Below are 20,751 nucleotides of genomic sequence, written 5' to 3'. Positions count from 1 at the left end.
GTGACAGCTTTCCTTACAGAGTGGCAACTGAGTCCTGACCAAGAACCCAACAGGCCAATGTGTCTGGTCACATGGTGTCTGAGCTTGAACCACACTTGTCATATTGGAGGCCAGCATTTAGTTGAAGTCTCTGATCAGGGCAATGCCTGAGGTTTTGTGGTCTGCAATCAACAATAACTCACAGTTCCTTCCTTCTTTATTTAAATAGATGTTTAGAGATCTTTAACAAAAAGCTACCTAACATTTTCTCCTGAAGTAGTTCCTTACTTGCCCACAACAAAACTCATTTGTATCTTTTCTTTTCTTCACAAAATCTCTTGAAGTTTTGCAGTTTATTTCCATTGTAGAATTATGGAACTTTGGGGCAGAATCTGCTCTGATATTTTTCTGTGTACCGGAATAGTTAATATTATTTTTTTATTCATTGAGTCACCCTGCAAGCAGTGTTCTCTGAGTCAGGTGAAACGTACACGCTTCTGATTTTCATGGAGCTTATGAATGCCTGGAGGGTAACAGAATAAACAAGGAAATCAACTTCAAAACCCCGTGTACAGAATAATAAAAAGCAGGGTTAGAGAGTGGAGAGTGATGGGTGGAGTCAGCTGCTTTTAAGAGGGTGGTCAGGGCTTCTTGGGGAGGTGACAGCATGTAAGAGTGAGGTGAGGAAGTTGAGTAGTTGTGTTAATGCTGGCGTCCTAATGAAGGAAGTGAGCCTCTGTTTTACTGGGACTCACAGATGAAGGGAATAAGAGCAGTGTCAATGCAGCTGCAAGTGTCCGTAAGATGAGGATGAGCTGGCAGCAGGAGTAATACCGTAGGGCTTATTTTTAGTGGTATTCAGGGGCAAAAGCCTGGGGGCGGGGGTGGCAGTTCACTGAGGAGGGAATGATGGTGGAAACAGGGAGCACCAGTAATTCTAAAAAGAGTTTTGCTATAAAGCAGAGCTGAAAAATGGGGAGCTGAAGGGAAATTCGGTGTCAAAGCAGTTTTTGGCTTGTTCTGAATATTTTAGTGATGTTTCTCTGTTGATGAGGATGATCTAAGTGCAGAAGTTGATAAACTTCAGTTTAGGGGCCAAATCCAGCCCACCTGCTTTTGTAAATAAAGTTCTATTAATAAAGACCCTGATCTGCGAAATATTGAGGGCAGGAGGAGAAGGAGGCGACAGAGGATGAGATGGCTGGATGACATCACTGACTCAATGGACATGAGTTTGAACAGACTCCCAGAGCTGGTGAAGGACAGGGAGGCCTGGTGTGCTGCAGTCCACGGGGTTGCAAAGAGTCAGACACGACTGTGTAACAACAATAGCAGAACACAGGCCCCACTTTTCCATTTGTTTATCGTTTGTGGCTACTTTTGTGCTGCAGTGACTGAGTTGGGAAGTTTTGAAAGAGACCACATGATCTGTAAAGCCAAAAGTATTTGCTGGTGTCCCTTTACTCGAACAGTTTCCCAACCCTCGATCTCATAGTAAGGGTAAAGTGGGTGAAGCCGCAGAGTGAGCAATGCCTTGCTAGGCTGGTACCTTGCCCCCTGGGGGGTAGCCCCTGCAGCGCCCCCTAGGGGCAGGCATTAGAATCCTGTGCACAGGCACAGGGTGAGTGAGCTGGGAAGTTGGCAAGTGATGCTCTGTGTTTGGGATGCTTAAAAATGAGACTTTTGAAGTGGTGCAGTTAGTAATCTGTTTAGAAACTGGGTACCTGAGGTGGGGAGATTAGAAAAGAGTTTGGAAGTGTTGAGATCAGTGAATTGAGAGGTGAAGGTATTGAATTCTTATTTGAATAACTGGAAACCATGTTCTGTATTCCTATTTTTAGAATATTTATAAAAATACTAACACTGTACTAAACCTCCATGCTGTTTACATATTTTCTCTTTGGGGCTGTTGTCATTTGTTACTTTCCTTTTTCCCCCTGATTTAAAGTAGAGAGTAAAATGGTAAATATTACTGTGATTATTGTAATTTTCATTTTTATGAGTTCCTCTTTTTATACTTGCTTGATTCCCAGGGATGCAGTGGTAAAGAATCCACCTACTAATACAGGAGATGTGGGTTTAGTCCTTGGGTCGGGAAGATCCCCTGCAGAAGGAAATATCAGCTTACTCCAGTATTCTTGCCTGGAGAATCCTCATGGACAGAGGAGCCTGGCAGACTACAGCCCATGGGGTCACAGAGAGTTGGACATGACTGAACACACACACACATACACACACACACACACACACACTTTTCACACTTGCCTTTGAAAAATTAAGACATTATTTTCCCTGTGAAAAACGTGTTATGTCCCCCATAATAGACTGTTGAAGCGTGTTCAGAATCACTATTTATTCTTAGCTCCTTCAGATAGGCTGGAGCTCAGTCCTTTCTAGAACCCTGCTGAGAGGTGTTTTTTAGCCTGGGCCTTCGTAGCTCAGTTGGTAAAGAATCTGCCTGCAATGCAGGAGACCCTGGTTTGATTCCTGGGTCGGGAAGGTCCCCTGGACAAGGGATAGGCTATCCACTCTAGTATTCTTGGCCTTCCCTTGTGGCTCAGCTGGTAATGAATCTGCCTGCAACATGGGAAACCTGGGTTCAAGCCCTGGGTTGGGAAGATCCCTTGGAGAAGGGAAAGGCTACCCACTCTAGTATTCTGGCCTGGAGTATTACACGAACTATACAGTCTATAGGGTCGCAAAGAGTTGGGCAGGACTGAGTGACTTTCACTTTCACTTTTTATCTAGAACAGACATCTTCTGTCTGGAAACACATCCGTGTCTTTCCTGGTGCCGCTTGACGCAGCCCTTTAGTGGTGGACGCGTGCAGCCCATGGGTCGCTGGTTTTCTCCACCTAAGCTCTACACTGTCAAGAGCCCTAGGCTTCCTCGGCCCCTAGACACAGCCAAAGACTGTTTTGCAGACTCTGTGGCCATCGTGGAGATGACCCGACAGCATTGTGAACAGAGCTCTGCTCACATACCGCAGTTCTTTTAGCACAGGAGTCTAGCCTGGGTTATCAGAGCATGATGCGAATTCTAGGACTGCATTCTGAGCCTCCCGAGTAGTTCAACCTTGGTTCAGTGGCAGCCTCCTCAGGTCTCCAGTCATTATTAGGGAGTGACTCAGTTGCATACAGAAACTTTTCTGTGGGGTCTGTGCAGACACTTTTGTATGTGCAAGTCCACAGTGACCTATTCCAGCCTGTTCTGTGAGGAGGCGAAAGCTTGAAGTGGCCTGTGTGCCCGTGAAATGAGACCTTCCCTGTGGGTGGTTCTAGGGGGAGTCAGTGCCCGTGACTAGATGGCAGTCGTGGGCATGGGTACGACCCACACCTCCAGTAACTTTCGTGAGCCGTTGTCACCTAAACATTGATGTCCTTCGGCAGAACACTTGATTTTTCATGTATATAACAGGGTGTGCTATCAAAGCAGTCTACTGTATTCTTTACCATAATCAACATTTTTCCATTTGCTTATTCAGTCACCACAGGCTGGATCGTTACCTTCAGGATTTAAAAGGAATATTCTTTAAATGATTTGTTTATTTAACATCTTCATTTTAACTGGTTCATTCCGGAATGTATCAAGATGACAGTTGAATCAGTTGCCTCTGACCAGAATATTAATGTGTGACACATTTATTTTGACTGGTGCATTTATTTTTCTTGGCTTGATGGGAGTTTCCAACTCTTCTTATTGGCGTCTTTGAGTTTTGACTCCTCAATTTAATGCCTTTTTGTCATTTTGCACTTGTCGAGCAGATTTGTCTTGCTTTAGATGGTGTTAAAATATGAGCACAGAAAACAATGCCAAAAGGAGAAGATAACGTTGTCTGGCAATGAAGCACCCTATGGTGCCCTTATATTGATATTTTGTGTTTATACAGTTACTAGCTGTCTTTACAAATCACAGTTCATTTAGAAACCTTTACCTGGTTATTGCAGCCAGCAAACCTTCGTAGCATCCTAACTGTAGAAATAACAGCTAAATAGTCTCTTGGTATGATCAGTGTACCTTCTAAAGTCTGAGAGAATCGGTCCCTTGATAATTTTGGGCAAGTTTTAGCCTCGTATTTCTGTTGTCCTGTTTGTGCTTTCTTTTGATGATTTCCCTAGGTAATGGACCATTGTAGAATTAACAGTCTAACAGTCTTAAGCTGCACGTTCCTTGTTGTTGTTGTTAATCTACTCTTGATGAAGCCAGGCGTTGTCTGTGATTCCGTTGCATACACCTGTCACTGTCAGTCAACTCTGTAGAACAAAGTGATACCCCACTGAATGGAATGTAACTTGAGGCACAAGACAGCCCCCCAATTCAGCTCTCCTGTCTCCATACAAACTCTCTCACACGTCAAGTCTTCTGATTCCATGTGGTGACAGTTATTGGTCAGAATGTATTACAGTGTTTGCTGTACAGACGGGGCCTTTGTCATGTAATTGAAGAGCACAAGAGCTGCCAGACTAAACAGTGGTCTGGGTTTCAAATAATGTTCTGTGACTTCCTTGGCATGTTTTTATCACCATCTCAAACATGTGTTATTACTTAGCATTCTCGGCCACAGCAGATTCCAGAGGAAACAAGCCCATGCAGTGAAGGGGACTGACCCTGGTTCTTTAAGGAGGTAAATGCCGTGTGCCCTCAGAGCGCAGTTTGTGTGTCTGCCTCTCTGCTTGGACTCATAGATCCTGCTTAAGCCAACTGTTTACAGACTCAACATAATGGTCAGCTTTTAGGGACAGATATCATTAGGTATCTTGACATTCTGAAGAAGGGTGGGCCCAAAGGGCAAATGGGCAAAGAACTTGTAAAGGCCATTTCTAGTAATAAACATGAAAAAGAGTTGCCCTCATTAGTAATCAAAGAAAATCCCACCAAAATAATAAAAACATCATATTGATAGAGGTTTTTTTTTTTTTTTTTTTTTTAATGTTAATAGCCCTTGTTCACAGACTAGTGGAACACGGACTGTCACAAATGGGTACATCTTTTGTGGCAGGCAAACTGCCAGTATGTGTTAAACCTTAAATATAGCCTTTGATTCCACTTCTAGGAATTCATCCTAACAGAAAATAGTAAGAGATACACAAATTCTTACATATAAGAATGTCCATTAAAGCATGATTTAAAACAGCAGCAACATAATAGTAAAACAGTTGGTATCTATTTTGACAGAGTTTTCCATGTACCAGACAGTGCTGGGTACTTCACAGGCACAACCTTATTTGCTTCTCAGCATCAGGAAGGGAAGCAGGCAGTGGTATCACTTGGGAGAAAAGTAATGTTCGGGGTTTCACACTTTCCTGGGAGTGCAGAGCTAGGAGGGTTGAATGAGAAGTTGAACTCATTTGACACAATCCCTTAACCACATTTTACTTCCCTAATGAATACTACCAAAAAGTGGAAAACAGGGGTCCATCAGTAGAGGAATTCTAACAAGTAGGTTAGAAGAATATACAATAGAATATTGCTCAGCTATGAAGAAGAATGAAATAATGACATTTGCAGTAACATGGATGGACCTCGAGATCGACATGGGGCTTCTCAGGTGGCTCAGCGGTAAAGAATCTGCCTGCCAATGCAGGAGATGCAGGTCTGATCCCTGGGTCAGGAAGATCTCCTGGAGGAGGAAATGGCAACTCACTCCAGTATTTTTGCCTGGGAAATCCCGTGGACAAAGGGGCCTGGTGGGCTACAGTCCATGGGATTGCAAAGAGTTGGACACAACTTAGTGACTCAACAACAACAACAGAGATGATCCTACTAAGTAAGCCGGACAGAGAAAGATAAATATTGTGTGATACCACTTACATGTGAAATCTAAAAACTGATTCAAATGAACTTACTTACAAAACAGAAATAAACTCACAGGCATAGAAAAAACTTACGGTTACCAAAGGGGAAAGGACAAAGGATAAATTAGGAGTTTGGGATTTACAAAAACACACAATTATATGTAAAATAGATAACCAGCAAGGACCTACTGTGTATAGCATAGGGAACTATCCTCAGTATTTTGTAATAACCTGTAAGGGAAAATAGTCTGAAAGGAGTATATATATATATGTATATATATATATATAACTGAGTCACTTTGCTATACACCAGAAATTAACACAACATTGTAAATCAACTGTACTTCAATTAAAAAAGAAAAAGTTGACTAATAACAAACAGAAAAGAAAGGTGTGTAGATATGAGAACTAATATTTAATTGAATATGTGATGACATGGGAAATGTTCTTAATACTTTAAAAATCCCAGTGTATGCAGTATGACTTGACTTTTTCTCCTATCCTGTATTACGATGTAACACACCTAATGCTTTGTCAGAACAGGCAGATTCCATTTCTAATCCCAGGTCTGTCATTGGCTTTGTGAATGAATGACTGTGAGCGGACTGTTTCACTAGCCTAAGTGTCAATGTTTTCTTCTGTAAAATGGGCTCAGCTATGGTTATTAGACATCAAGCCAGCTATGGCTGTCCAAGCAACACAAAGAACATGCACAAGAAATGGTAACTATTATTTTAAAGATGAAGTTGGTCCCATGTCTTATATGAATCCAAAAACAGGGAAATAATATATTAAAACTTACTAATGATTTTCTTATAGTGCTGACATTAGAATATTTTATTTGTAGTGCTTTGCTATTCTCCCCAGTAGAACATTCAATGAATGTATTTTATGCCTCTGTATTTATATATTTTATGAAAATAATTTAAATAGCTATATATAATTATTAAGGCTTTTATTCATTTTGTATAATCAAGAGAAAGCATACATTTCTTAAGTACATACCCAGACACAGACTGGTGGTTCTTATCAAAAACTATAACATGAATGACAATCTATAACCCATCTTATAGTTTTTGTGGTCAGCAGGATAGCCTTTGGCTCAGTGGTTTCAGGTTGATCTTCTCTCTATTTTTATCTGTTAGCACCAGTATCATGGATTGATCTTAGAAGTAGCTCCTGAAATGAGCTTGGGGATCCTAAAATTACTCAGTGTAATGAAAGTACAACTTCTAGGAACTGAGACTAAACTGAAGATCTGAACACCAAGAAGATGAAGCTATTCTTTTTGACTCTTTTCCATTTCACTCCCTTTGACGTCCTTTTCTGGTGAACTTTTGAGACTTCCAGGTTTTCTTTTTTTGGCCAGCTCTTTATTGACGTATTGGTGTTCCATAGATGTCCTCACTTGTCCTTCCTCTTTCCAAGTTTAACTCATCTTCTTATTCAGCCTAGCCTTTCCCTGAAACATTGTCTTAATATTGTATCTTAGAGCAGCTGAAAATCATGAACTCTGCAATTAATTAGCTGTGTACCTTGTGTCAATTCTAGTGTCCTTCTCTGTAAGGTCACTCATGCCTATCTCAAAGTAAGGATTAAGTAAGAGATGAAGCTCTAAGACCAGTGAATTGTTGTATAGGAGCTTCCGCAGATGAGATTGCTTGCTGTGATGTTTGTTGTTCTGGTGGCGGTCATGGTGGTGGCCTCCAGGTAGGACAAATGAAGTACTGGAGTCATTCTGAACTTCTTTGCTCTTCTCTCTCTCCTGCATCAGATAGATTTTCTTTTCTTTTCTTTAAAAATATATAAAAATAAGTGAAAAAAACTTATAAAAAATAAATAAAAAATAAACTCCTATTTCTTGAGTCTTACAAAAATTTCTTTCTGAGTCTTGGGAGCATGGAGTCTTAGCCCCTGGACCACAGGGAAGTCCCTGTATTTGACAGATTTTCAAGTCATGTTGATACAGCCTTGCTAATCTTTTCCTGTTTACTCCTGCTTTGGTTCTTATCACCTCTTGAGAGTCATCACTGGCAGCTAACTGATCTTCCTGTTCCCAGTTCTTTTTGTGTTCAGGCCATCCTCTCGCTATAGCCTGAATAATCACTGTAAAAATGTAAAGCTGGTGATGGCATCATTGCCTAGTCCTTCTCTTAGTGGCACCCAGTCCCCTAGATCAGGGACATGTGCTAACTCATCAAACTTCTTCTGCGAAAGGCCAGATAGTAAACATTTTAGGCATCACTCGCCATATGGTCTCTGCTGCAGCCTCTCAGCTGTCACTGTGCTGTAAAAGCAGCTGCAGACAGTGTGTGGAGGAATGAGCATCGCTGTGTTCCAATAAAACTTTATGGAAGTTGAAATTTGAATTTCATGCAATTGTCATATGTCATGAAATCTTCCTTTGATTTTTTCCAGCCATTTTGAAAGCTGACAATATTCTTTGCTCGTGGGCCACACTGGCAGGTGGTGGGGTTTGGCCTGCAGGCTGGAGCTTACCAAGTAAGTTAAGCTCACCAGCATGGATAACAGGAGCGTCTGCAGTCAGCCCTGGTTTATCCCTCCAGCCTGATCTTGCACTGCCTTCTCTTTACTCCTCCCACTTATGCGATAAACTTGCCTTTTCTGTGTTCTTAAGGAGCCATCCTGTTTTTACTTTCTCTCATGCTGTTCCCTTTGCCCAGGGCGCAGCTCATTCTTCTCTGTCCTCTCTCCCCTTCTGCTCCATCCTGCATTCACTGTTGATCTGTAGCCTACTCCTCTTTCAGAGTTCAGCTCAAGCAGTCCTTATTCTGTGCAGTGAGGACACTGATCTAAGCAGCTGAGGTTTGTGTCTCAGCCTCACTTCTTGTCGCTAGACCATTTCATTGTGCCTTAGTTTCTCATTAAAAAAAAAAAAAAAAAAGAATTAGTCATCACCATCATCACTGTGGTTTCTCCTTGTTAGAATCCACTGAGCTAGTACATGGGCAGCACTGGAAACCATAGTTATTGAGCCATTCACAGTTACTCTGCACCTCAGACGATTCCTATGATCCTTTCTGTACCCTTTATAGCCATCTCTCATAGCACTTCTAACACTGGACGCAGCTCTCAGTGTGTTGTATTCAATAATGATAGGCACTCAGTAATGTTTATTGAGTGAGAGCAAGAAAAGGGAGAAATCTTCGCCTGACTTCAAGTGAATTCGAAAAAGGTCTCTCATTACTGAGTAATAGGACGAAAAGGAGCCATAGAAAACAAGCAGGTTCATGAAACTGAAAATAAAATTTAAAATATCTCATATACAATTAGTGTTTTTTAAAAAGTATTTATTTGGCTGCACCAGGTCTTAGTTCCCATATGCGGAATCTTCAGTTGTGGCATGTGGGATCTAGTTCCCTGACCAGGGGTCAAACCCAGGTCCCCTGTGTTGGGAGCCCAGAGTCTTAGCTGCTGGACCACCAGGGAAGTCCCTGCAAGTGCTCCTTTAAGTGTTGAGCTCATGTCCATAGAGGAAAGAGATGCTGTACATAATATACAGTCTAGTGATTCCCTTAGGAACCTGTGTCCCAGCCTGTCCTTTCTCTTACTGACTGCGTTTCTGTTCGTTGTCTTTGCCAGTTTGGTGCAAGGATGAACATGCTTCTTACCCGTAACTTCAATATATGCGGAGCTGTGGGACCAATACAGAACTGTGTCTTGAGGAGAGTGCCAAGGATGCAGCGGATTATTAGATCAAGGAGGCCAGCTGCAGAGCCACGAAGTTCAGAAAGAAAGAGGGTGAGGGCTCAGGACCCAGAGCAGGAAGCAGGGGGCTGTTTGGGTGAGGCGGGCTGAAACCCTTGGCTGGTTAACAAGGGCATCAGTGCCTGTGTGAGGACGGTGCCTGTAAAGCCACAGACGAAACGGGACTTTCAGGCACCTCACAGCATCTAGAGTTAGGAGTTAGAGATGTCAGTCATTCCATACACTGCATGGAGAGCCTCTTGACTGCTGCTTTTCTTTTTCACCTTTCATACTATCTGTTACAGAAGCGTTCTGTTGCCTAGATTCATCAACAGGTGTGGACTTTCGCAGGGCTGTATTGGGCATCTATTGAGATAATAGAAAAGCATTTTGCAAACTTGCTAATGTTCTTTTTCCATCTAAGATCTCCTTTCTGTTGGAAAACATGTGCTTTTTTTACATAACCGAAGTGTCTCTTAACTGAACTTTGTGTCTTTCTCATGCTATTTTAGTCAATGGGAGATTTTGGTACTTCAGAGGCACATTCTGGTATGGCTCATGTGCTCATTTAGTTCTCACACTTGCTCAGCAAATGCAGCAGTCGGCTTTATAACTTGGCTTAAATTGTTTTTATATTGTATATGTTTTGAGACTGCTGGGGTGCAGATTTCTAGGAAGAAGTGTGCTGCCTGTTCCATGGAGGATTCTGTAGATCTTTGTAAAATGACCAGGTCTGAAATTCTCTGTGCTAAAGCTGCTAAAATCTTAACCCCGCGTTTTTGGGTTGCTGGGGAAATAAGCCTTTATATGTGTCCTTTTATTGGGAAGGCTTCTGCAGTTCTCTGTAAGACAGTTAGCAAGCATTGCAAGCAAGGGCAAACATTTCAAGGAGAAACATCATAAATTTTCTTGCTTTCAAGAAAGACATAATATTATGCCATAACTAAACATTATGAAACCATTTCCTTTTGAAGCTGATTCAGTGAACCAATAATTTGAAATTCAGCTAATGTTAGAGACTTTTTATTTAAAATGACTGTTGTTGGCCCACTTAGCTGGTAAATTATGTAAGCCATAAAAAACAAAAAAAGCTTTGTTTGTAGTCTAGTGCTCAGTTGTGAACAAATACGAAATCTAAAACTCGTACCCAATGTTGTTGGAAAGCTAACCAATATCCAGCATCTATTTTGGGGTTTATACACAAGTTGGTCAGAAGCAGCTTATTCAAAGAATCAAACCTGAATTATATTTTTTAAAAAAAGGAGGTGAAGTAAGATGGAATTGAGGTGGAGGCAAGGTCAAGTCTGTAGTGGGCAGAATTTTTAGATAAGCTTTAAGACTCCAAGCCCATGTTCTCCCAGTTATTCAGTTAAAAGGCCAATTTATTGCTGCTATGAGGGGATATTGCAGATGTCATTAAGGTCCCAAACTAGTTGACCTTAAAATATAGAGATCATTTCATGGTGGGCCTGCCTAATCATATGAGCCATTTAAATCTGATCTAGAGGGCAAAGACATATCAGTTAGAGGGATCTGAAGCTTGAGAAGGATTTTACATGGAGGAGATTCCCCATTGCTGGTTTTGGAGATGGAAGGGGCCACATGACAAGGAATGAGAATGTCCTCAGGAACCTGGGAGGGATCCCTGGCTGACAGCCAACAAGGAAATAGGGACTTGGGTCCTACAACTGCAAGGAACTGAATTCTGTCAGTAGTAAGGTTGAAATTGGACCCCTTCCACCCTCCTAATGAGAACTTAGCCCAGCTGGCATCTTGATTCTAGACCTTTGATACTCTGAGCAGATAACCCAGCCATGCTGAACTAGACTTCTGACCAACACACCTTTGAGTTAATCAGTGGGTGTGCTTTAAGCCATGAATTTTATGGTAATATGTTATGCACCAACAGACAACTAATACAAGGCCTCAGTCATGTCTCCATTGCATCACTGCAGTAGCGTATTAACTGGTTTCTCTGGTTCTGCATTGGTGTTACTCAAACTATCTGGTGAAGAAACAGATTTTGAAATTTCAACATGTTGCAGCCCAGTACCGCGCCCATGGCAGATTGTGTTTTATAAAAATGACTGCAAAAACATCTCTTGCCCCGTGCTCTTCTGTTATGTGACAATACCTCTCCCTCTTCAGATGGCTCTCGTTCCCTCCACCTGAGTCTGGGCTGGACTTTTAACCTCTTAACTGTTTTCAAGTGATGCTCTATGTTCCAAGGTTCAGTTACAAAAGGTCATGCAGTTTCAGCCTGGTTCTCCCGGAAGGCTCCTGCTTGGCGCTCAGCTGCCACGCTGTGCGAGGCCACGCCACGTGGACAGGGCAGTACTGGGTGATCCAGTGAACAGAATTAACAGCCTTCCTTGAGTCATCCCAGCCCAGATACCAGACATGTGAATAGAGAAGCCTTCAGATAATTACAGCCTCTAAGCTAGTCTAGTCAACCCCAGCCTTTGTGTCTCCCCAGCTGAGGCCTCAAACACTGGGGACAAAGATAGCTCATCCTCCACTGTGCCCTGTCCAGATTTCACCCCCCACAGAAGCCATGGACGTGACAGAGTAGTTATTGCTCTCTGATGCTGCATTTGGGGTTGGTTTGTTAAGCAGCAACAGATAGCTGGAATAAACGTTTTTCTAAAATGCTATGAAAGTGAAACTAAAACAAACAAACAGACTATGAGCAAAAATCACGTAGTGTCACTTCTGTGCTACTCTGTTGATCTAAGCACTTTCAAACCTGCCAAGATTCAAAAGGAAAGGACGCAGACCCCACTTCTGAAAGAGAGGAGACATGAAGACTTTAGGAGCCATTAAAAAAGAAAAGCCTTTACTTTTTAAGATAAATTTAGCCTCATGGCAAAGTTACAAAATATTGCAGAAAATTTCCGTATATCCTTCACCAGGCCTCCCCTAGTGGTAGCATTTTATAGAGTCATGGTACAACTTTCAAAACCAGGAAATGAGCATTGATATAATTCGTTGTTCAGTTGCTCAGGCGTGTCTGACTCTTTGTGATCCCATGGGCTGCAGCATGCCAAGCTTCTCTGTCCTTCACCATCTCCTGGAGCTTGCTCATACTTAATGTCCATTGAGTCGGTGATGCCATGCAACCATCTTGTCCTCTGTTGTCCCCTTCTCCTCCTGCCTTCAGTCTTTCCCAGAAGCAGGGTCTTTTTAATGAGTCGGCTATTCACATCAGGGGGGCCAAAGTATTGGAGCTTCAGCATCAGTCCTTCCAATGAATATTCAGGGTTGATTTCCTTTAGGATTGACTGGTTTGGTCCCCTTGTAGTCCAAGGGACTGTCAAGAGTCTTCTCCAACACCACAGCTCAAAAACATCAATTCTTCAGTGCTCAACCTTCCTTATTGTCAAACTCTGACATCCATACATGACTATTGGAAAAGCTACTGGAAAGACCAGTAGTTTTTTTGACTATACTTTGATTGTATGGACCTTTGTTGGCAAAGTGATGTCTCTGCTTTTTAATACACTGTCTAGGTTTGTCATAGCTTTTCTTCTAAGGAGAAACATCTTTCACTGTCAACTAATCTGCAGATCTTACTCCAGTTTTGCCAGTTTTCCCAATAATGTCCTTTCTGTGGTCCCAGGTCCAATCTAGGATCCCACACTGTATTTAGTTTTCATGTCTTCTTAGTCTGCTCCAACCTGGGACAGTTCTCACCCTTCTGTTGTCTTTTTAAAAAAGATTTTTTTTTTGTTTTAATTGTAGGATAATCACAGCATTCTAATGTTTTTTTACCATACATCAGTTTGAATCGGCCATAGGGATACTTTTGTCCTCTCCCTCCTGAACCCCCCTCCTGTCTCCCTCCCCGCCCTGTCCCTCCTGATTGTCACAGAGCACTGGGTTTGGGTGCCCTCCGTCATACATCAGATTTGCACTAGTTATCTATTTACATATGGTAATGCATTTGTTTCAATGCTATTCTCTCAAATCATCCCATTGTCTCCTTCACAGAGACCTAAAGAGCAGACCTTCTGTTGTCTTTCATGACTTACACTTTTGACGTATTATGAATGGTTATTTTGTAAGATGCCTCTCACATTTGGTTGAATTTTTCATGGTTAGATTGGTGTTGTGCATTTTTCACAAGCATACCCCAGAAGTGAGGATGTGCCCTCCTTGATGCATGATATCAGGGTGTATATGACGTCAGTATGTCTGACTCCTGGTGATGTGAAATGTGCTCCCTGGGGAAGGTGGTCTCTGCCAGGATGCTCACTGTAAACATCTCATGGACAGGTCCTTTGATGCAGATGTTCTGTTTGTCATCATGTGTTGCTGGGGCCATGTTCTAAAACTGCCATAAAGTTTAAATTTATCATCAGGTCTAACATAAAAATGTAATGTTTCCAGTTTCTATCACTATGTTGTCATAGGTCTGTGGCTGTTGGCAGGCTGGCTCTGGCCTGCAGACCACTCTTTGAGGAGTGATGTTCTAGCCTGCACTCCTTCACCTGTTCCTTTTTCCTGTTACTGTCAGATTGGAGTTTGAATAACAAATCCAACTGTGTCCTTCTTTGGCCTAAAATCCAATGGAGGCTTCCCATCCTTTCAGGGTGAAAGCCACACTTGTGAGCATGACAGTTATGTTGTTTCTTTACTAATTAGCCTTCTCTGATTCTCTTCACCACCATCTCCAGGTAGGCACACCTGTCTCCACACATTGTAACTGGCCAATCCTGTCTTTCAAGCTCATGATCACCTCCTTTCAGTCGTCTGGGCTGCTCCCTAAGTTCTCCCCATGCCTGGTCACCTATACCCTGTGAATATACCTCTGATGGAAGTTGAGTTTTGTTTTCTTGTTTGGTTATGTATCTGTCAAGCCATTTAAAATGTTTTCATGAGATATAGTTGAATACAGTGTTGTGTTGCAGGTGTATAGCAGAGTGACTCAGTTTTACATATACATACAGTCACTCTTTTTAAGATTCTTTTCCCACATAGGTCAGTACAGAGTACTGAGCGTAGTTCCCTGTGCTGTGCAATAGGTCTTTATTACCTATTTTATATGTAGTTGTCTCTAGATGTCAATCCCAGTTCCCAGTTTTTCCCTTCCATTCCCCCCGTTAACCGTTAAAATTGTTTTCTACATCTGTAACTCAATTTCTGTTCTGTAAATAAGTTCATTTGTACCATTCTTGTAGATTCCACATTTAAGTGCTATTATATGATGTCTCTTTGTCAGACATTTGTCAAGCCATTTGACTTGACTGAGCTTGAAAGCATTGATTTTGAGCTGTAAGATTAACTCATGACAAGGGTTCAAAAGTGTTAATCATAACCTGACATAGTATCCAGGAAGAAGAAATGTTTCCAGTACTAAGTAAGGTCTTTATGACTAGACAGACTCCAGAATTGCAGAGACCGCGGATAAGCCTTTGAGGAGGACATTTTTCCTGAAGGAGAGGATTGACTGATGAGGACTGTGTCTCTAGGCTCGTGGCCCTTCTTCATGTGTGTTGTCTCCACCTTGGGAGCAGATTAAAGCCTCCAAGTAAGGAAGCCAACTCAAGACAGTGTAACTCGATGGATAGACCCTCATGTTTCTCTAGACGTGTTTTATCACTTTTGGAGGCCACTTTTCTTGCCTGTATAACTGAGCAAAAAGCAGGTGGAGATCCTCTGCCTGCTTTTTTTAAAAAAAAAAAAAAAAAAGCTAATAATAGTTTGAAATTCAACCCAACCTACTGCTGTATCTCTCTGAACAGAACTAGAGTGATCTCCCTGTACCAATTTTCCCTACCTAAGTTGAACCTAATCTTTTGTAACTATATTTATATATATAGTTTATATTTAGCCCTATTTTCAAAGTATATAAAAAGTAATTGTGCCAGAAAATAGAGAGAACCAAGGCCACCTTGACTCCATAGGTCAGTCAATAACTTTACCTCAATAGCCATTGTTTTTTCTTACATCAAAAGTGTTGACCTCTTATTTAAAGTATACTTTAAATAATAATGAATCCTTTTGGTTATTGTTTAGCATGGTTTGTGATAAAATTTTCTTATAAACTTGTGCTATGGCTTCCATAGTTAAATCTCAGCCAAGTATTTATCAAAATTTAAATATATGGTATTTTAAATGAGTTATCAAACATCAGTAAATACTTTAAAATTTTTATCAATGCATAATTTATCAATTAATAAAATAATTCATTAATTAAAAATTAAAAAAAAAATTCCCAGCACCAATGGCAACATTTGCTTTAAGAACAGGAGTTAGAATTCCAAATAATATATCCTAAAGATGTTCACAAGTTCATTTAAAATTTTCTAATGCAAACAGTACCTGTTTTGTTAATAACATGAACCACAGATATACAAAAACCCCAATGAATCTCCTGAAATAAACTTTGTAAGGAAAATTCTTTCATCACACACACTCTTATCATTAATTACATCATTTAGGGGAAAAAGAACCCCTCCCCTAAACCCCCACCCCCAAAAACCCAATGTAAAGTAGTCCCAGAAATGGAATTTAGAAACGGCAGTATATTCAACTTAATCATCTGGAATTACTTAAACACAGTGTGCTTAAATGGCTAACATAAAGGAAGAAAAGTTTACTACAGTTAATAACTTCACAATCCTTTGAAGATGTGGGATAATTTCAAGAAGATCTCTACTTTGTTTTTGGTTTAGAAGATTCAGATAAATCTTTCCCTTCCTGTCCTTTGGGCTGTCCATAAGCCATAGCATTTTCATTCTTTTCAATTTTAGGAAATAACAGACTCATGTAGTAAAATGATACTGGTCATTTAAATCATGGGGGCCAACCACAACAGAGCCCCCAAATAAGGTTGCCTTTTGCATCATGATTTTCCAAAGTCTAATATAATGATTTAAGACTTTCTGCCTGAATAATTCCCTGAGAATCAGCCACATCCATATTGTTCAGAGGTAAGCCTCATCCTCCCTGAGCTACAGAGGCCCAAGCCCCGGAGCTGCTCCCTGGAACACCAAGTCAGAGGAACTGCACTCCATTATTCAGAGCACATTAAGGGTTTGGTCATTTGAGAGCTGAGCTACTAATTGGACCTGTGGTGATAGGAAAGGAGATGCATTAAGTAAGCAGACCCAGTTTTTAAAATCAAAATTTAAGAACATACTAAAAACTAAGGTCTCTGAAGCAGCCTGGAATCTGTGAATTTCAGGTGTTTTTTATACAACTCACAATAGGTCACTACCCAGTACCCATATAAGTGAAATAAAAATGCCACAGAAACAATAGTATGTGTGACACCTTTAGATATCTATTTTATTATTTTAAATTTAAGAAAATGCTAGTCAGTACTCATCGCCCACTTATCGGTCACCTCCCACAGTCTGGAAAACTGATGCATTTTAGATAGTTGTAAGTGTTTGCAGCTACCCCGTCCCATACCTGTTTTAGCATTCTTTTGGGATTACATGTGAGGTTAGTTCATGGGTCATAGAAAATGTCATAGAAAAAAATTTTTTTTCACTAAAAGTGATTTTTTTTTTTTAACCTTGAGTTCACTTTTAATTTTCCAGACATGGCTCTAAATGATGTGTTAGTCAGATCAAAGAACAAAATTGTTCTGGTTGATGTGTTCAGAAGAATGTAAGGATCGAACTGTTAGAACTTAAGAGAGTCTTAAGAGGTAGTGCAGGTCAGCCTGCTTGTCATGCAGAGACCTGGAGATGAACTAGTTGCAATTTTTAAGATTGAATTAAGGTCTTTTATGTAGTCATATGATGCTGGTGGTAAAGAATCTGCCTGCTAATGCAGGAGACTTGAGAGACAGGAGTTTGATCCCTGGGTCGGGATGATCCTCTGGAGGAGGGCACGGCAACCCACTCCAGTATTCTTGGCTGGCGAATACCACGGACACAGGAGCCTGGAGGGCTGCATAGGGTCCACAGGGTCGCAAAGAGTCAGGCACAACTGAAGCAACTTAGCAGGCACACATGTTGGTAATAGGATGTATTTTAAAATACCATCATAAAAAGTCTGGCCTTGTGAGTGTCTGCTTTTGGATCTGGAGTAGGCTGTGATACAGGGAGCTGTCACTCCTTGGTACCACTGAGGAAGCACGGTGCCTCTGTCCCTGTGATGTTCCTGGCTTTTTGTTGCTAGGGCAACTACACTCAGAGCTGTATGTGCTTGGCTCTTTCAGGCCTGGACCTGATAAAAGTATATATCACAAAAATTTCAGAAGACCAATTTAGGAGATGATGTGGTTAATATCTAGGAAACGAAGAGAAGTAAGGATGTGTTGACCTAAAGTTGCATTTGGTCCTGAGTTTGTGCATTTCCTGTCCTACCCACTCATAGTATAAGGAGCTCCATCTTCCTTCCTGAGCCTTCAGTTGCCCAGGAAAGTGAGAGAATGTCAATGAATTTAATACTTGTAGTTAAAACTTTTCCCCTCTGATCTATCGAGACTATAGAAAATGATCACGTTTATGTTTGCTAGATACTGAGCTAGTGTTTTCTAAGTGCTTCTGTCTTTAGGGATTCACTCTGTAGCTCGCTTTTCCTTAACAGATATTTCTAAAACACTGTGATCTTTTTTTTTTTTTTTTGCTAGTCTCATAGGCTTTTCTTTTATCAATGTAGTATTATAGACAAACAAGCTCCAGGGAGGCCAGGTGATAAATTCCCTTTCTATCCACCTGATGTCCTCTGTGAAATAGACCAACAGCCCATACTTACAGCAAAAGGAATATGCTTGTCTTAAACGCTGTGGTTTATCCTACAAAGTAAAGTCTAGTCAAGTTAAGGAATTTGATTTTCTTTTTATTTATTTATTTATTTTTTTCCCCATCTATTTTTATTAGTTGGAGGCTAAATTACTTTACAATATTGTAGTGTTTTTTACCACTGAAGGAGGATCAACAAATTATAGTTTATGGGCCTAATATGGGAAACTGCCTGTTTTTGTAAATAAAATTTTATTGGAACACAGCCATGCTTATTAATTTATAGATTATTTATACCTACTTTTACACTATTGTGGCGGAGGTAATTGTTGCTATAGAGACTGCGTGGCCTGTGAAGCCCAGAATATTTACTATTTGGCCCTTTACAGAGAAAGTTCTCTGACCCTTGGACTAAAGGAATATTTAGAGATTCAAGTATTGTTCTTAAAAAAACTATCCCTTTTGAATAAAGGCTATTTTCCTTTAAATTGCTTGGAGAAAGTCTTCTGTTACAAAAAATGACCACTTATCACTAGGTTTGATGAAAGTGCCTTGAAGCTATTGTGTGATTGGTGTCTACTTTTTTTTAAATTTAAAGATCATTAAAAATCATTGAACATTAAATCATTAATGTTGAGAAAATAACTAATGAGGTACATATGAAAGATTACAGTGTGGCAAGCTTATAATTTAACTACATGAAGGATAGGTTGCATTATTTCGGCTGACATTGCCTATTTTGATAGTCTTTATAATAATTATTGTTTTAAATACATTTTTTACATTTATATATATGTTTGAGGTTTTGCCTGGTGCAGATCAATGAGGCAAAGCTAATAGTCATTCTCAAAGAAGCCCCACATTTCTTGTGTTTAGATGTAATTCAGTGTATTAAAATGAGTGTTTAATCATACTATTCCTCAGTCACAGTATTTCAGCAGTAAAACATGGGGCTGCAGTGCTCCATGTCGGGGCAGCAGTTTAAACAATTTTAAGAATCATTATTAATGCATTGTCTTTGCATTTCTTTTTAACAGACTTGTAGAAGACAGCAAACTGATCTCACGCATTTTTGAAGTAATTCTGGTAAGAGAAGAAATGTGTGTCTGAAATTCAAGTGAAAAATTTAAACGTTTTTAAAACTTTGGCCACGTTGTTTGGTTGGGCGGCCTGCACAGCCGGATTGTGTGTCGGTGGTGTCACTTAACCTGTTGGGCCTCCGTTTCCTTGTCTGAGCTCTTGTCTAGCTCTGCGATTGTACAGGGATATTGTTTAATGATCTGGATCTTTCTGGCAATCCTTCACATTTTATTTCTGTTAAGTTAAAAATTACATTATCTACTATAGAAAGATATATATAGAAGTATGCTGGGAAAGATTGAAGGCAGGAGGAGAAGGGGATGACAGAGGATGAGATGGTTGGATAGCACCACTGACTCAATGAACATGAGTTTGAGCAAGCTCCAGGCAATGGTGAAGAACAGGGGAGCCTGGCATGCTGCAGTCCATGGGGTTGCAAAGAGTTGGACACGACTTAGCGACTTAACAACAACAAAATATACAAAGAATATCTGAGTTTGGTTTGTGGATGAAATGGCAGAATGATGATCACTGTGCTTCAGTCTGCATGTTCTCATGTTCAGCATGAAGCTCTCTCACTTTGTCATCACTGAGTCAGGTCAACAGTTTGATGCCTATGGGCGGAAATTGTCCTCATCAGAATGTAGAGTAGCTTAGCTTCTGTACACCATTTTTTTTTTTCCTATTCATAGAACGCAGCTTGATTGGAAACCGCCAGTTAAAGAAAACCTTTCCTCTCTGATTACTCTGTGTAGAGAATAAAATGGGATGTATGGTTGGATTTTCTCACTTCTGCTAAATCTCTATTTATACTAAATTTAAATCTGAGAATTACACTGAAAACCGAGTTGGTACTTACAGCAAGGGAGTGCCCTTAGACAGAAAAATGTTCTCTTGTACCTGGGTGGGTTGTCCCCCTTTACCAAAAACTTTCCCTCCGTGGCTGTCAGTGCGGGCACCAAAGGAGGGGACCCACCCTTAGTTAGATCAGTGGAACCTGACTCGGTCATCCTTAAAGCAATAGCTTGTACCATCAGATAACCCTACACTTGGAAAATTAGCTCTCTTTAATCATCTTAAAATATTAATCTGCATGTTACTTGTGCTCTGATAGGACTGTATGGTGAAAACATTATTTTTCTTGGCCACAGATTGCCCTTGGAGGAGAGCTGTGGGGTTTGCTGAGTAATTTGAGTTAGGTGGGGAGTAGACGTGGGCATTCCCAAAGCATGCTCAAGTGACACCAAGATGACCCAGAGCTGGCGTCCTAAGACGATTGAACCATTTCCAGTGGTCAAAGGGGATTTCAGAGGAAGTGTCAGGAGAAGATAATGGCAACCTCCTTCAAAAGGTCCCAAGCATGCACTGCCGCACTCACTGCCCCGACCCTGTAGCAAGCTGACCCACACCTCCGCCGGAGACTCCTGGACACTCAGCAGGCAAGTCTGGGTCAGTCTCTTGTTGGTATGCAAATGTGATGCAAAGCT

The 20,751-nt window shown here is 40.9% G+C and overlaps 1 protein-coding gene across 5 annotated transcripts in view; it reads left to right on the top strand.

Moving 5' to 3' along the window:
• ULK4 (unc-51 like kinase 4) overlaps positions 1-20,751 on the top strand; it is a 487,767-nt gene that overhangs the window by 189,755 nt on the left and 277,261 nt on the right. For all 5 annotated transcript variants that reach the window (XM_070455485.1, XM_070455483.1, XM_070455484.1 and 2 more), the window contains one exon: positions 19,222-19,270. In XM_070455485.1, coding sequence (XP_070311586.1) covers positions 19,222-19,270 — 49 coding nt within the window. The remainder of the gene's footprint in view (positions 1-19,221; positions 19,271-20,751) is intronic.

The sequence above is a fragment of the Odocoileus virginianus genome, chromosome 26 (genome assembly GCF_023699985.2).
Source record: "Odocoileus virginianus isolate 20LAN1187 ecotype Illinois chromosome 26, Ovbor_1.2, whole genome shotgun sequence".
NCBI classification, from domain to species: Eukaryota; Metazoa; Chordata; class Mammalia; order Artiodactyla; family Cervidae; genus Odocoileus; species Odocoileus virginianus.
The sequence above is the reverse complement of the archived record's forward strand: the minus strand, read 5'-3'. Positions and strand labels throughout refer to the sequence as shown.